This window comes from Triticum aestivum, chromosome 3D (genome assembly GCF_018294505.1).
Source record: "Triticum aestivum cultivar Chinese Spring chromosome 3D, IWGSC CS RefSeq v2.1, whole genome shotgun sequence".
Lineage (NCBI taxonomy): Eukaryota > Viridiplantae > Streptophyta > Magnoliopsida > Poales > Poaceae > Triticum > Triticum aestivum.
Window position 1 is genome coordinate 411084600 of NC_057802.1, and position 18160 is coordinate 411102759.

The window sequence follows — 18160 nt, forward strand, 5'->3', positions numbered from 1 at the left end:
AAGTGAGTAACGGGCGGGGGGGTACTTGCCGATAGTCAAGTGCCCTCTTTGCCGTCCGCCAGCCTTTGCCGTCCGCCTTTTTGCCTCTTTGTCGTCTGCTAGCGGACGGCAAAGAGGTGGGCCGTTAACATTTTTTCAAATGAGCGGGGGGTGGGGGCCACCACACTCTTTGCCGTCTGCCAGCGGACGGCAAAGATTCTTTGCCGTCTGCTGGCAGACGGCAAAGAGCTGGCAGATGGGAAAGAGCTTCTTTGCCGTCAGCCTTTTCTTTGCCGTCTGCTTATGCGTAGCTGATGGCAAAGAGCTGCTTTGCCGTCAGCTAGCAGACGGCAAAGAGCTGGCAGATGGCAAATTAACTGATTCCAGTAGTGAAAGAGAGTCTGTTGCACAGCACAACTCAAACATAGGTATATGATGAACCGGCGGTATGACAAAAAATATCACAGATATGATATTTATTTTGATATAAGTACATATGGGTTTGATAAACTGGCCCTGGCTTTGGACGTTAAGTCGCTAGTATATTTTGGATTGCACCATTGGAATTCATGCGCTTATAAATCATTGGATTATTACCCTCACTGGGCATGGCAATATAAGCCAACAATATAAATCAATTCTACAGGTATGATTTTCCTAGTTATATGAATATGCGAGGTTTGATAACCCGCCCTGGCTTTTAAACTTTAAGTTGCCAATATGTTTAGGCTTAAATGGCCTTAATGCTAGTCTTTTTCATAATTGCATAAGACTATATTATGTTTGGGTTGTTACCCGCCTTGGCTTTTGACGTTAAGTCGCCAGGGTATATGTTGTTTAAACTCTGAGGGTTTGCAGAACTATGTTCAATCTCATCATCAAAATTGATGTTTCAAAAGGGTTATCCATTCTGGATTTTCTCAAAGGCTATAAGCCGCCGGGTTATAAAAATTCTGGCTTACAATGAATGTACATTAAGTCGCCATTGGCCAAGAGCCGCCGAGTATTTAAACTCCGAATTTACTTGTCAACTAATAAGGTATTCACATCTTTCATAGCCAAAATTGGCTGGATTTTCATGATGATATTGAATGATTGAGGTTTTCATACCGGATTATATTAAATCTTGAATAGCCAACATGGATGGATTTTTATGATATCAACAACCAGTATTATGATTGAGGTTTTCAAAGTCGCTTCAGCGCAATAGCTATTATGTTGTCAATGGATATGAGTTATTCTACAATGGAAGGAATAGTCCCATGTCACTGCCAGCATGCACCATGGCACTTGGGGGCTAATGCAAGATCATTTCTTACTTGCCTCGTTGAAGACCCGACTCATCACATCGTAATGAGCCGGCCCTTGGGGGCTACCAATTGCTTCTGTCAAAAATTCAAGGTACACAAGCCTTATATCATTATATTGAACGGTCCACTACTCAGTTGGTAAAGCACAAAGCTCTTAACCTTGTGGACGTGGGTTCAAGCCCCATGATGGGGGTTACATCATATAATGTTATTTTCGATAAAGTTTATATAAAGTCCCAGCTCGGTATTATCTTACTGAGCCGACCCTTGGGGGCTACACGTTGCTGTTCAAGACTACATGATCATATCTACAAAGTCTTTGCTCATTATTGCATAATGACCCGGCCCTTGGGGGCTACACTGATTGAAGTTTTTATGAGCATAAGGCAATTACAAGTCCCAGGTTGCTGCAAGCATGATAACCCGACACTTGGGGGCTACATATATGGAGTATTCAGTTTTTACTAGTGACTGAGATGAACAACATGGATTTCTTCAAAGTGATAGTATTTATATTGAAGCAAGTCTTAAGTCATCACTTTGCTCTACTCAAGACTTGGGGGCTACAGGTAATATGGATATAAGAAAGAAATATCTTCAAATTCTCAGTTTTGAGCAAACCAGATTGACCCCGCGTCACCAATAATTATGACCCGGCGTCACCAACAATTATGACCCGGCGTCGGCAACAATTATGACTCGGCATCATCTGTTCGTAACCCGGTGATTTTGGTAATCATAAATTGGCAAGATCTACATCTTCAAGCCGACTGAAAAACAGATGAGTATTTCAAGACCAATATTTTTTAAGCATTGGGAGTTGAATCAAATGAATTATTCTTCACAATATTTCTGTGAGAAACCAATTGATTATGAAGCTGGTCTATTGACCCGGATTTTCCAGGAGAAGGGAATGACAAGGACTTAAGGATGATCAGGTACCGGTTCAGAAAAACTTTTAACCCGGAGCACAACCTATCTATTTTGTTCTTGTGTTTATTTTGCAGGATCAGTTTAACATGGATAAATACAAATTAAACGGGAGGCTAATGTTGGGGATATACCCCGCGGTCTGACCCGGCCGGATATATGACCCGGCCGGACTTGGCGACTCACTGATGACCTGCCCGGATCTCTCCATTCACTGATGACCCGTCAGAAGCTAGGTGACTTATTGGGGACCCGGCAGGCGGGTCAGAGGACTGACAAGACCCGGAGGCCTAGAAGGCTCAAGGCCCAGAAGGCCGGCTTGTGTTATCGTAGGTCGGCTTAAGATGAAAGGCATAAGGAATATTCTCCTACAAAGGAAGCAAGACTAGGACTTCACTTGTAACCGAGTAATCCTAGTCCTACTAGGACTAGTCATGTAACCCGCCCCTCCAACTTACATAAGGAGGGCCAGGGCACCCCAAGAGGGACGGAAAATAATCTTAAGGCTAGACACAACTAGGAGAGCCGGAGATACGGCGACTCCCTCGTGATGATAATGAGACCTAGCCACAAACAGCATGTAGGGTTGTTACCGGATGATGTTTCCCGGGGCCCGAAGCTGTCTAAACCCTTGTCTTGTGTAGCGTCTCTCGATTCCGATCAACCCCTCTCAAGCTGTCACATAGATGTGTTGGCCTCACGACCAAGTCCTCACACTAGGACATCTGCCGTGACAATTCCACGACACTCTCTATTACAGTGTTCAAATCTAGTCATGATAAAATCACATGCATAGTGATAACAGTCATCGAAAATTGCCACCGCCGCACCCGCTGACTGTCCTCTGTCCTACATGGTCTCAATCACCTTCCGATTGTCTAAATTGATGATTAGGTGATTGTAACACCCCAAAATTTTGACCTTGTTTTATTAATTAAAATTTTGCCAGGAAATTAAATTTTTATTTTCTGGGTTCATCTTTTCATTTCAGAACCCCTCTTCTCTTTAATATTGTGGGTTTTTACCTCAAGTGGAAACTTTCCAAAAGTATTGTTGGACTTGTATGCTCTCTCAATAAAACAATTCTTTATCAGTGGATTTATTTGCATAATTGTTTTTCCTGAGCTTTATTCTTTTAAAATGATTTTTCGTAAATTTGGAGCCTCTGTTGCACTGCAACCATTTGATTAATGCATTCAAAATTTTCACCAAAATTTGGGATGTCATGTGATGTTTCCACATCACCTTTATGCAAAAATATCTTTTGGTCATTGTAGATTTTGAGCTCTACACCAAATTTTCAAATCTGGTCCAGTAGGTATTTTTGCACTACAACCTATTTAAATATTTCTTTAAAAATTCTTCCAAGTGTTTGGGGATGTCAGTAGATGCATATACTTCAACTTCATGCAAAAACCCATTGGTGTTCTTTGAAAATTTTGAGAAAATCATCCTCTTTTGCTCCCTGGTCCAGTTTGGTTTTTCTACTGCAACCCTAATTTATTTTGCTCTAGTGCCCATGAGCTTTTTCCTACTTGTAGTCCTCCCTACAAAACCCTTAAGTCCAGGAGGATGGACCCATTGGAGTATTTTTGGTCCATGAGATGATAGCTTTTAGTTTCTGCTCAAAAATGGTTTTCTCAAATATTTGCACTAGTAAGTTTCTGGTTTTGTCCAAATGACCTTGCCATCCTCAACTACACCTAAAGAGACTAGGATCTGGAGATTTTGGCCACCCCAAGAGTTGCCTAGAAGCCCTTGTCATTTTGACAAACACTTGGTGTGCATAGTCAGTTTTGACATGATTTTTAGTTTACACTGTGTACTTAATCCACTGACCCAGCAACCTTGTCCACTAAGATCCTAGCTACTCCTAACCTAGGTCTGCTAATTGCCAGCCTCACCCGAGCCCTGTGGCACGGATTGGCATTTTGCCGAACAGTTGGCGTGCACGCTCTGGGCGCGCCCAGAGCGCACGTTTTGCACGCGCGTGCACCGAGCCGCCGCGTCTCGCTGCCGCCCACCCCCGCGCTCGTGCTGACCCTTCCCGCTCGCAGCCAGCACGCCCGCCCCTTCCCTCGCCGCAGAGCCGCCCCTGGAGCCCCACAGTGCCGCCGTCAGGTCGGCCACGGCGGCTAGCGGCCGGCCACAGTGCGCCTCTGCCATGGACGGTGCCGCCCAAGCCACCCGCGTGCGCCAGCTGCCCCCTGGGACATCCCGAGCTCATCCACAAGCTCGTCGGCACGCGCTCGTCGCCGCCACGTCGTCCTGCAGCTACAGAACGGCGGTCGCCGGCGTTCTTATCCACGGCCGCCGCGGGAACCAACCTTCCCCGGCTATAAATAGCCCCAAACCTCGCTCGAGCATCCTCAGGCAAACCGTAGAAGTGCGCCACCTCGCTCAAGTCGTCTGGAACCATCGTCTTCCCCACCTCCGGCAGGATCGGCCGCCGCCACGCTCCGGTTCAATTCGTCGCAGTCATAGCCTCCCCCTCCCATCTAGTGACACCATCCTCCTCCCCTCGACCTCACGAAGCCGCCCAGCCTCTCAAACGCGACCAAGTACCACCGTAGCTCGAAACCCCAAATCCTCCCGAGACGCCGTCCGCCGCAAAGCTCGCCGCCGGCGACTCCCTTCGTCCCCGCCACCCTCTCGACCACCGGGAGGACCGCCCTGGACTGGCGGATCCATCCCCACCCTCGGATGCCATCGAGGGCACCGTTCGCCGGCGAGGATCGCCGGAGCCCCCGCCTCGGCTCGGGCAGAGGAGGAAGAAGGCGGGGGACTAGTCAAACCTGACCAGTGGGCCCGCTGGACCCACTGTCAGTGACCCAGCCCCGCCACCACGTGTTTAAGTGGACGTGTAAACCCCTGAAGTACGTCTCCTCTGCTTCAAAAACGTATTTTCCCCCGAAACGTTTTCTTTTTCTGGTTTTTATTAAAAACAGAATTTTGACTGGCTATATCTTTTAAAATACAACTCCAAATGAATTAATTCTTTTTCCTACCTCTCTCAAATTTCATCTAGTTTATTTTAAGATTTATTTCAAAAATATTCAGGGCAACTTTTTGTACTGTTTTTGAAATATATGGTATTTGAATATTTAAAAAAAATAGGAAATGGGGAGAGAAGAAAACTTTCAAAAGTTTTGGAATGCACCCTTCCTCTCCACAACCTGAAGGCAAGCATTCTGAACCCTGGCATAATAGTTTTGTGTGTTGTTTAATATGGTCACAACACCACCTTGGCATGGAGCATTCGTTATTTTATGTGACGATACGATCATACGCGTGAGTGCATAATGAGATTCTTTGCTGTTAGAAATGGATATGCTGGTGATAGTAATCATCCTCGTGAGCTTTTCATGCATACCGGAAGAAAGCCGGGAAAGTCGCTGTCTTGGGTAGACACGAGCTTGTCCCTAGTTCCTCGTCGAGACGAGTGTGTCCGGTATGGCATGATGAGGTATGATGAGCGGTGATTCTGTCTGTTAGTTGAAATATATTTGTTATGCTAATCATACAGGGAATACTTGAACCTCCTGAGTCGGCCGTAGATCGAGTCTTGTTCCAGTAACCCCCATACTTGTTTCGTACTACCACTTGTCCCTGCCGCAGGTAGGGTACGGTTCAGTAAGTTGTCAACCCCTTCCTAGCACACACCGTACAGAGAGGCCATGGTGGAAGATACCGGATGCAGCCGGTAGGCATGCCACCTGGTCCGGGGGCATGGGTGTTTCCGGTTGGGACCGAGAGGGGGGCACCCCTTAGAGCGCGCGATATAAATTTGATCCCATGCTAAGTCGAGGTTGTAGCCTCCCCACTTAGAGTTTTGCTTGACAGGTGTCGTGGGTGATTCCAGACGCCGGTAAGTTAAGCTGGTGTGTGCGGGTCAGGCGTGTTTTCAATTAAAAGACCGTAGACGGAATTAGTCCCGATGGACTAAAGAAATCCGTTACTCGTGGGTAAAGAGTACACCCTCTGCAGAGATTATACATCTATTCGAATAGCCGTGTCCATGGTTAAGGACTACAGTCTGGGATGGGTCAAGTGTCGGTCTTCGGAGGAAAAACGGCTAAACCAGAACATTGATTATGACGTGTGGCATATGAGGATTATGATTATTATTATTGTGGACTAACCATTTGCTTTATTTGAATTATTGAGTATCCCTGGGACGGTTCTACCTCCTGGATACTCGCTGCGATTATTTTCTTATAAGCCCTTTATGTGGTGTCGCTCAGACGCCCGACTGTGGCATGCTTGTTATTTTCTTTTATTCATAAGCCCTTTATGGGGTGTCGCTCAGACGCCCGACTGTGGCATGCTTATTATTTTCTTTTATTCATAAGCCCTTTATGTGGTGTCGCTCAGACGCCCGACTGTGACATGCTTGTTATTTTCTTTTATTCATAAGCCCTTTATGTGGTGTCGCTCAGACGCCCGACTGTGGCATGCTTGTTATTTTCTTTTGTTCATAAGCCCTTTATGTGGTGTCGTTCAGACGCTCGACTAAGGCATGATTTATTTTCCTTTCGAGGCGTCGCTTCAGACACTCGATCGGTGCATACTATTTCTACTCCCGTATCGCGTTGTACATGAATAACCTGCATGCGTGCATCATGAATTTTGTTTACTTCGTGACTGACGTTATGATCATAGAATATTTCGGAGCATGATTATCCATTGTTATATTATAACCGTGTTCATAATATTTGCGAGTACATTCAAAAGTACTCACTGGCTTGTCCCTGACTATTGTCTTGGCCAGATCGCTTGCTTGGAGAGGAGCGTTGCGATGTCAGCCCCGGAACCTACGCAATGACGATAGCAGTCTCGCGAAGATAGGAGTTATCCTGGTCAGCTGTTCCTGCGGGAAATGGAGTCCCATAGACGCAGATGAACCACAAACCGCTTCCGCCATCAACCACTAGAAACCAAGTGTTGTACTCATAGGCCACAATGGTCTTGTACTACATATTTTGTACTTTGCTTGGAATTTCTGTATCAAGTTGATGCCTCATCAGCTAACAGTAATCCTGGGGCTGGTGAGCACAAGGGCCATTTTCTGGGAAATTAATATCCCGAAAAACCGGTCCTGACAGCGATTACACCCCACCCTTTGCGCTAATGTTAGGCCAAATTTGAGAGCTAAGGCTTCTGCCATCAGAACATCCACGCAGTAGTCGATCTTTCCATTTCCTCCTGCAATAAACTTATCTTTGCCGTCTCTCAAGACTGCCCCATCGTACCCTTCGCATGTCATTGTCAAAGGAGGCGTCCATATTGAGTTTCACGAAATGTTTAGGAGGACATGCACTATGGAGTACTTGTATTATTTACTTTCGTTTTGGTTGTGACGATTGCGTATGTATGCACTTTATTTGAGCTATTGATTGATCAACATACCGGATAACGTGTCGATTTGAGCCAAGTCCAACTAAGTTTTCTTGAAATTGTTGCAGACGTTGGAAGCCGGGCCCTGGCGCCGTCACCGCCTGACCGTCGTCGTCTAGTATTGAATTCCCAAATTCCTAGATTTGCAATATTTCGCCTTCTTCCTCCCCGCGCCCTAGCCTTCGATCCACCCCCAAATTCGACCCTCCCTTCCACTCCCTCCTCATCGCCATGGCGTCAGACACCGAGGGCATAGCCGCGCTGTTCTCCATGTACAACGATGACGACGAAGAGGACGCCGACGAGCCCGGACCTCCTTCCCCGCCGCCGCCCGCTGCGGCAACCTCCCCCTCCACGTCACCTCGAGCCAGAGGCGAGAGCTCCAACCCTAACTCGAACCCCAACCCTTCGCCGGAGCACTCGCCCCCTCCCCTTCCCGAGGAGCAGGCCGGCCGCAAAACCCTAGCGAGCCCCCAGGTCTCGCCGGCGCTTCCGCCGCTGCCCTCGCGCCGTTCGCCCCTGCCCTTCGCGGTTTCGTCCCCCTCCCCATCTCGTCCCCAGCTGTCCGCCCCGCCGCCCGATCTACCCCGCCCGCCACGGCGCGGGTCGCTTGCTATAGTGGACTACGCGCACGACGAGATGGCAATGTCGCCTGACCAGGAGGTAGAGCTTGGGGAGTATGTCATTAGTAATCCTTTGCTGTATTCTATTGCTTTTCTAAATTAACGATGACGTTGTTACTTGTGGTTCGGTTGCAGGACGGGGAGATCATGAGTGGCATAGGCGGTTTGGGCTCGGATGCTCAGGATGCTGAGGGTAAGCATGCTGTATAATTGTTACTCTGTGCTATGTTCGGTATGCAATCCTACGTTCCGGTACAAATTAATGTGTCTTATTAGTTTGATGAAATGGTGGCACATAGAGTTTTATTTGTTCAATGTTGCTGATTGCTATGGGTGTTGGTGCTTGTGGTTATGCCTCAAGTATACATCTTATGCTATCAGAAGAACACGAATTAGAGATATGGTGACATGTACCAGTAATGTCAATTGGATAAGGCACACTAGAAAACATGAAACACTACTAGCTGTGGTTAGAAATCTGAATGGAGTATTATCATTTATTCATAAGACAGTAAGATGGAAATCTCTTCCTTTAGCGACGAGTCAATTAAAATAAAAAACTGTAACATTTGATTATGTTACATTTGCTTAATTTGTTCACTGAAGAGTGAAGAGTCATGTTAGTACACAGCCTTTCGTGTTTTGAGTGTGCAATTTCTTTCTGGGTTAGACACTTAGATGACACACATGTGATCCAGATAGCAAATACGCTTTATAATATTTGTGGCGAAAGTCCATAAAAGCTACTGATATCTGATGTGCCATCTGCTTCAGATCTGTACCTGATATCTCATTTCATTGCTAATATTTATAATACATGGTCTCTTTCGTAATGCTCTAGTATAACTGCATATTGCATGCAAGGAAATATTCAAACATAGAAACAAGTATTTAAATCATCTAACAGTAGTCAAATGACTGAAAATGCAAGATAACGTTAACTTGTGTCAAAATGAGATGAAATAGGTGACATGCGACATAGATTATTCTCTAAACCGTGTAGATTTTTTCCTTGTGCCAAAATGTTTGACGTGGGAAGTTCTGGAAGTGTTTACTATTTCTATTATTCTATATACAGAATATTTGTTGACAAGTATGACCTGAAGAAGAGCAAAGACATAGCTGGAACCATGAAAATAGAGAATGCTACAGATATTCTTGTTTCCATGTGTTAGCATTTGATTATTTGGCTACTAATAACCTCGGCAGCAGATTTGGGTTCTTTAATCTTGTCCAGAGTACATTTGCTTGCTAACTCAAACTTGGAACACTTTGGGTTTGTTTGGATTGTGACCAAATAGTACCTTATTACCATTTTTTTTTGGCTATGACCAAAATATTGGTCTTTATCTGGATGAGTGCCAACCTTTTGGCATGCAATGCTCCTTTCCCATCTCTAGTTCATTTTTTAGCCAATGTTGGCCAATTTATAGGCGAGCAAAACATGAACCAAAATTGTGGCTAGTCAATCTTCTGGTAGGGCAACCTTGGGCAACAACCAAACACACCCTTTGAGCCCTTGACCGCAGACTGCATCAGAGGTGTCACATTTTTTTTGTAAGGGACTTCATTTTTAATAGATATACTCCTTTGATAATTTGTTATTTGTGATCATCAGTAAATACCAACAGTTGTGCAGTAAACAAATGGGAACTCTTGATATTATGTTGGATTTCAATTCTGGTGTTGCTTGAAGTACATATTTCTGTCATGTGTAGAAGTGTTTTAAGTTGAACGTATTGTTCGCCCTTTGTGCAAAATCAAATCATAACAGCCTCTACACTTCTTTTCATGTGCACTAAATTGTATGCATTCTATTTTATTTTAATTGTTGGAACGCTTGATATTATGTTTGACTTCACTACTGGTTTTTCTTGACGTACATATTTCTGTCATCTATAGAAGTGTTTTCAGTTTAGTTACTGGCTCTCTTCACCATTTTGTGGAATCATTACAACATCTACACTTCCGATTTTATATCCAGTCTGCTTTATATTTCTATCCTATCTTGTAGGGATTCTTGAAGAAAGAGTTCTCTCAGGGACTGTTCATATTCTCACCCCAAAAGTCCTATCAGAAACTTCTCAGCATTTGGATGCACCTGAGCAGAACCAAATGGGGGCAGATGTTCCAGTGGATGTAACTGGAACAGAAGCTGAAGATGCTAGGGTGGAGGAAGCTTCTGATATTTCTACCAATGTTCAGAATGATGATCCATTGAGCCGTTTCCTTCCTCCGCCCGTGACTACAAAATGTTCTACAGCATTACAGGTTATCTTTCGAGCAAATAATTATCCCCACACTATTTTCAGCATAAAAAGATTCATCATATTTCTCATGCAGAACATACAGCTCCCTTCTGGCAATGTCATTATTTGCTTAATCTGAAATGGTGAAAATAGTCTGTTGGTAGACACGCTGACAACTGTTTCATATATTTTCACACCACTTCCTGCAAGACGATATTTCTGAGATACTTTTTTTTGTACTTACCGTTTCTTTTTTCTAATGCATAAATACATCTCCATATTGTTCAGGCAGCCTATTTGTGATTATGGTTTCTTAAACTTTTGATTATTTCTTGTGCACTCATGTGGGTCTTTTTTCATGTTAACTTTAACTTATCGTAGTATGACGGCTTTCCATGTGATACCCATACCACTTGGAATGCATGTCTACATCCTTCACACTTCTTGTTTTTACATGAAAATACGGCTGTAAATAGTTACTCATGTTCCACTGTTTTCCTGCAGCAAAGAATTAACAAGTTCCTTGGATACAAAAGGTCTGGAAAGAGCTTTAATGCTGAAGTGCGTAACAGAAAGGACTACAGAAATCCTGACTTTTTGCAGCATGCTGTGCGGTACCAAGAAATTGATCAGATAGGGACCTGCTTCAGTAAAGATGTTTTCAATCCATATGGGTACGATAAAAGTGACTACTACGATGAGATAGGTATGCTATAGTCAATATGCTATCCTTTTGGGCCACGTCTTCCTTTTTGAAAGATAGTTGAACATCTGAGTGTAGCTTCCATGTTCGTGTATAATACTAGTACTTATTTAGTCACACAAATGAAGTTGAAATCAATAGAAGTTCCACTTTGGCGGCCATCTGGGATGTGATTGCAAAGGAACATGCACACTGCTTTTAATTTTTGAGTGTGTGCACTTGCTTGTAAGGCATATCGAATCCCATGACCCTCCAGGTTGCCTCAAACTTCTAAGTATGCCGGGCTTGATTAGCTATTGAAGATCAAAGAAGTTGTGGACAATCATGAAACTGTCTGGAGAGTGTTGTTTTTATTTTATAGTAAAATATAGAGAACCCCATGTACTTGTCGCATACGCAATACAAAGCCACAGTTTCTTTTTTGGGGCTTGTACCTGGACCCTGGTAACAAAATACTACATGTTCTAGCAATATTCACCTAGAGCAGGGCCCTTGTTCTCCTGTTAATCATCATAAGTTCACACTAGAAACTATTCCCTCCGTTCCTAAATATTTGTCTTTCTAGAGATTTCAACAAGTGACTACATACAGAGCAAAATGAGTGAATCTACACTCTAAAATATGTCTATATACATCCGTATGTGGTAGTCCATTTGAAATCTCTAAAAGACAAATATTTAGGAACAGAGGGAGTAGATCAAACCCTGTATTACTAAATAACAACCAGCTATGAATTAAAACAAGGAAGATGAATCATGGCATTTGATCAATCACCACCCAAACTCCTGCTTATAAGTCCAAAAACACACCACATGCAGTCTATACCGAGCTCAAGAACTCTGCAGCTTGACCACACCAACTCGTTGCCCTTCAGTGGTGATTGCAGTGGTGCCCATCTGGTCTGCGCACCACTTTATGATCAATACCGCCTTCACATTTCCTACTTCCCTTCCCTACCATGCGCTTCGTCCAACCACCCTCTTTGAGCCATTTCCACCATGACCTTCCTCTCCAACCATACCTACGCCTACCTCATTCATCTAAGCGTCTTCTTAGAACCACCTACCTTTACTCGTCCAGCCACCCTCATGATTGCTGCCTTTGTCAAGCGCTGACCGTTAGGTCCACCGCCAGTGCCACCTTAAGCGCCACGCGATTACACTCCATCTGTCCTTGCTGAGCGCAGTCACCCATCCATGTGACACCAGCAACGAGTAAGGGTATTGGGAGCAATTCGGCAGAGAAGGGTTCATCTGGATGTACTCTGAGAGCATGCCCCTGCACAATGCACGTGATAGGTGCTGTTAATCATCATTGCATGTTCGGTATGCCATTGCGGACGGTACAATCCACTCCAGTGTTGCACAAGAAATGCTATCGAAGGCTGGTGAGCCACCGGACATGGTGTTGACAAGCCGGCTGCCCAAGGCGGAGGGGGTCAGGTTCTATGGAACCGTGTTTTGGAAATTTCAGACCGAACCCCAAAACCATGGCCGTATCTCTTCTTCGCTATGCCCATCCATCCATGTCTCAAATTCAAATCCTGCAACCCTCCCATGATTGTTTTAGTTGCTTCGCGGCATCCCTGCTGGCAAGGCTGCAACTCTCTCCCTTCCATTTCACTCTATTTTTTCTCGCTAGACCCGTGCAGCGGTCAAATTGCACATAAGCTTGTCCATAGATCTCCCATGCTGTGTGGCTAACTCCTCAGCTTTTTGGTGTTTCCATACCAACGCACGGGCGCTGAGCTAGCCAGGGAAAACTAACCAGCTGGTTATACAGGTCCCGGTTTGTTTAGACGTTCCTGGTGTTTGTTTAGACATTCCTGGTGAAAGTGCTGCAGCGCAGCATAAAAGCTCAGAAGAGGCTGTCATGGCAGGTTACGAGTAGGCCAGGATCAAGCCGATTCAAGTTATGGTAGGGTCGAGAGGAGATTAGAAGTAACTCGTTGGAAAGAGTCCAAGCTGTCCTTGAGTTCGAAGACATGCCAGTCGGCCTCGTATCTTTTGTTTCTCAAGCAATAAGAAATCCCTCTTCCCGGATGCTGCCCTCGACCTTCTGAACTGTTGTACCTTTCCCCGCTGTACCCGTCCTTCTGAACTCTCATACCTTTCCCCGCTATCCTCTTCCAGATGGGTTATACACCTAGTGGTAAGTCCTTAAGTGCATATGTTCTAGTCCTAACCCTAGGTGTTCTACTGCGGCTAATCCATGCTCGTTCTTCGTTTGTTTTGTGTCTGTATTCTTTTCTAACATTTTATTTAGTTTCAGATTTGTTTCAATTTTTTTTACCAAACATCTCCCACTCACCACCTTCTATCCTGGTTGTTGGTGAACTATCCTTACAACCCGTGTGTGCGCATTTGTTGACAGTGAATCTTTCAGTTCTTTATGCTTTGGTCTTATCCGAGGAAGTATAGTCCAATCACGATCTTGTATGTGCCGCCAATTTGTCTACAGAAGCTGATATGAAGCGTGAACTTGAGAGGAAGGAACAGGAGAAGAAAAGAAATCCAAGAATTGATTTTACTAGCTCTGGAGTACAACCTCCAATCAATCCATCAATAGCGAAGATTTCAGGTACATTCGCATTTTTTCTTGCGAGAAACAAGAAGTGTGCGTGCTTTATTTTGACAAACTATTACCTTCAGGCAATCTTGTATTTCTGATTCACATCTGTATATTTTGCAGCCGCCATATCAGCAGCAGCTGTAGCTGGTGTATCGGTTCCGGCATCGGCAGATACTGTACAGAAAGAGGCTAGGCCAAACAAAAAGTCAAAATGGGATAAGGTTTCTAATTCCCTCGGTCAATGCATTTACCTTCTTTTGGAATCAACATTTTATGACCGGCTTCTGTTTTCTGTTATTGGCTAGGTTGATGGTGATACTAAGAACCCTGCAGCTGCTAGTGGACTTGACAATCGGTCAGCAGCCGGTGGATCTGCCACACTTTTGACTTCTGAAAATGCTGGTGCTGGTGGATATGCTGCTTTCGCGTAAGTTCTCTTCTTTCCACACAATTATTTCCTTCATAATCCGTTATGGCACATGTTGTTCCTTAATATGGTCATATTTTTGTTTGTCCGTTGCTGCTGATCAAAATATGCTTGCCAATCAGATTAACCAATGGAAATGTTCATAGCTGTAGCCCCGTGTGCTTTTATATGCTCATTTTTTCCTGATGAAATCTGCCTACTTATCCACGCTGTTGTAGCATAATTGTAATGGTACCAAGCTGAACTTGATGTTGAAAGTGTTAACTTAAATTATTTAATGAATGTTATTAATGCGACAATGAAGAGTTCAGCTTATTTTTTAGAGTTAATTACACAACCACAACTTTAGGTATCCCTTTTACAGTTCAGCACAATTTTTGGACCTTTTTTTTCACAGAACCACAACTTGTAGTCTGAACTTTCACGGATGACCCATATCAGCTGTTTTTCGGATGTTTGAGAGCAAACCTGACAAGACGGGTCCACCCGTCTGTGCTAACATGGATGGCCACATGTATAATATAGGTGACATGGGGCCTACCTGCAAGCCTTCTCTCTTGTCTCTCCTTCCCAAGGCTGAACCCCTGTCTGCTCGATGACCTCTCCTTTGCTCCAACCTCAACCTCCTTGGCGCTCCACCTCTCTTTCTCTGATATGTTGTCTTGTTGCCACAGACTTGTTCTCCGATGTCTGCTGTGTTCGAGTCCGCCGCCCATCCACAACCACCTCCACCTCCCCGGCCTCCTTTCAACAATCATCCGAGCTTCCAGAGTGGGACTTGGAGACGGAGGACAACCTTGACCCAACACCACCACTTGATCTTGGGTGCGATCCCCGTCACCAGTCCCTTTGCTGCCTCCTCCGCAGGTTCAGTTTGCTGCTACAGCCAGCCACTGGCCCAATCTGATGTGACGGTGGCGGCACGATTGCAACAGAGAGCAGAACGGCATGGTGGCGTGTGTCGGTAGTGGTGGCGGGTGGCCTGATTGTGAGGTGGGCTGCTCTGTGTTGTGCACATACGCACGGGAGGCACAAACCTACTCGGCGGCTCCTACTTCACTGTCTTCTGTTGCTACGCCCTGCTGCTCATGTACACCGGGGACCTAGTCTGCAGACACCACACCAACTGCTGGCACACCATCTTGCCATGTTTTTCGTCACGACTTGGCTTTGCTAGAGCCTGGATAGAAAGATGATAGGAGGAACCGAGGAAGCACGCAAGGGGAAGGAGATGAGAGGCTGGCCTGTGGTTCCCACATCCACTTCAGCATATCCCATGCGAGCGTCCACACAAAGCGCTGGCGAGTGGACCCATCATGTCATGTTTTTTTTTCAACATGGAATTGGCCGGTTTGGGTTACTTGTATAAAGATTAGTTCATAAGTTGTGTTTTGTGAAAAGAAGTCCTATAGCTGTGGTATTGCTAAGGGGGACCCTGAAGTTGTGGTTTTGTGCAATTATTCAACTCTGAACCATGATAGCTACATGAGGATTTGTTTACTTGAACTGCATAGTTTATTAGAACGACTTGTATCAAGATAGATTGCAGCAACCTTTAATACTATCCATTTTCGTGATCTTTCTGGGCATCATGTCAATTGTAACATGGTTCTCTTATTTATTTTCAGGCAACAGAAGAGAAAAGAAGCTGAAGAAAGGCGCAAGTGATTACAAGTCAGACAGGAGATCATAGCTGTTGTATTTTGTCAGTATTTGATTGGGAGATTTTGGATTGCATAGTTGTGTGATCATGTAATGTACAAACAAATTTTGTAGTTGCTCCAAGGGACTTCTGAAAGAAAAAAAAATCATATGCGCTAACACGAATGCATTAAAAGAACTGGGAGCACTTTTCCCCTATAGATCAATGCTAGGCTTGTCGTAACTGTGGTTCTTACTCTACCCTAATTGACTGTTCTGGCGTTTCTAGAGGGTGAAAAGTTTATCACCGTTACTGATTTACCGTCAAAGTTCCTATCAAGTTGCTTGTGTTCTATGAGTCCAGTCAATCTCGATTCTGCTCCACTGATCATTTTCATATGACATTTCAGGAGTCCGGTCTGGTCGCATGGATGATGCTGGTGGCCATTCGGTGTGAACAATCAGTTAGATTCATCATGTATATCTGGGACCACGGATGTGTACAATGTAGCCGTCCTGCCGCGCGGCTACACCGTCAATCAACTGGACGGCGTAATCAAGGCCCAGCCATTTGAACGCCATTTGCTGCTCGAACGGTCAGGAGCCAGCACAAGATTTGCCTAAAAGGGAAAACAAAAACAAGCAGCAGTCAGCACACAACGGAGCGGAGATCAGCCCTGAAACTGGCTCGTCGGTGAATGGAACCACCAACCGGCAGGGCAGCCGCCGTCCCTGCCATCAGTTATTACTGCGAACAAACTTGGCGCTTGCCCTTCAATTCACCACAGTGCAGCGTGTACAACCACACCAGCCCTAGATAGATCTGGCAGCTCAGAGCAGTGCAGCAGCACAGTGAAGTGAATGGGACTTCCCGTTGGCCTGGCCGCAGCAGTAAGTAATAAGTTTACTTCCTGTGGATTAGACGGACCCTTTCGCACCGCAGTAGCAATAACTCGGCTCTCTGCTCTAACAGTAAAAAAAATGGAGCCTTCTCACTTCACCTCCTCCTTCCTTGGTAATGGTATTGAAGGCAGGGCCACCCACCATGGCAGGTAGGCCACGGTAGCATCACACACAAATGTAGACCGGCGCAGCGGCGGGGGCATTGCACGGGACTCCGTGCAGCAGCAGGCTATCTCATGAGATCGCTTTCGGCCGTACGCGGGGCCCCGGCTGCTGGCCGGGAGGAGGGGGCGTCGCCTTGCACGGTGACGCGCCCGCCCAGAGGCAACTGGGCCGCCGGTGCTGCCTGCCCGTGCTATGTGCTCCTCCTCTCCTCTCTCGCCACGAGCCCAAACACAACACACATCTCATCATCATCAACCCCACACCGCAGCGCACCCAACGGTAACTTTCCTTTCCCGTGGCCTGGCTGGTGTCTCATCTCGGGCGCAGTATTCTACTGCGAGCGAGGCAGAAAACAAGGACATGAGCCGACGTGCCCGCGCGCTTTAACAATCGGGAAGACTACAAGCATCCCCTGCGGCCGTCAGGTGGCGCTGTGGATATCTAATTGGACCGAGTGAGTGTATGTCCCATCGGGTTCATCAGGAGGTGTTCCCCCTCCAACGGGCCGAGGAGGGCTACATGAGGCCAACTCCAGCGCACGACCGTTTTGGACAATGGGTCGTGTCCGGACCTGTCCTAGATGCGGTGGCCGTGGGCCCAACGCACGGACGCATCCTTGATTCCATCCCGTCTGCTACGACCAAAAACATCCATATATTCATATTTCAATGTTCAAAACTAATTTGCACGTATAAATATTAATTGTCTGAAAATAAAAATAGTTTTACAACCCAATCGAAATTGTCTCTAATAAAATAGTTTTAGAACCAAATTGAAATTGTCTTGAATGAACATAATGAACCAATACATATATTGGTTGCCAATGTGAGTCCACATGTGCTCAACCAAGTCATTTTGAAAATCCAAATGAGTGTGCCAATCACGCAGTTCACGATGAAATTGGGCAAACTGTTCAAACGTGACCGGTTCTTGGTGCAGGGGCTCAACATTTTCACCTTGAAAATCAAATTGATCTTGGTCGAAAATGCCGTTATCACGCTCGTCCCCGACGATCATGTTGTGCATGATCACACAAGCAGTCATCACCTCCTAAAGCTTCCCTTCATCCCATGTCAGTGCAGGGTTTTGAACGATACCCCATCGGGATTGAAGCACACCAAAAGCAGGCTCCACATCCTTTCTAGCACTCTTTTGCATTTGGGCAAATCTCTTTTTCTTCTCACCTTGGGGGTTCGAGATTGTTTTAACAAAAGTTGACCACTGAGGATATATACCATCAGCTATTGTCGAGACGTGGTTTG

At 45.5% G+C, this 18160-nt stretch overlaps 1 protein-coding gene across 2 annotated transcripts; it reads left to right on the forward strand.

Moving 5' to 3' along the window:
* Positions 1-7686: 7686 nt before the first annotated feature.
* Positions 7687-16051, forward strand: LOC123079232 (SAP30-binding protein). Of its 2 annotated transcripts, none has more exons than XR_006437909.1 (8): positions 7687-8279; positions 8375-8432; positions 10254-10510; positions 10993-11194; positions 13652-13771; positions 13883-13983; positions 14064-14189; positions 15818-16051. XR_006437909.1 is itself a non-coding variant. In XM_044501946.1 (8 exons), the coding sequence occupies exons 1-8, from the start codon at positions 7848-7850 to the stop codon at positions 15855-15857; spliced, it is 1332 nt and encodes a 443-aa protein (XP_044357881.1). In that variant the 5' UTR covers positions 7690-7847; the 3' UTR covers positions 15858-16051. The 2 variants fall into 2 exon arrangements, 1 of the variants encoding a protein (XP_044357881.1); XM_044501946.1 differs by having other exon boundaries at positions 7690-8279; positions 14068-14189.
* Positions 16052-18160: the final 2109 nt, after the last annotated feature.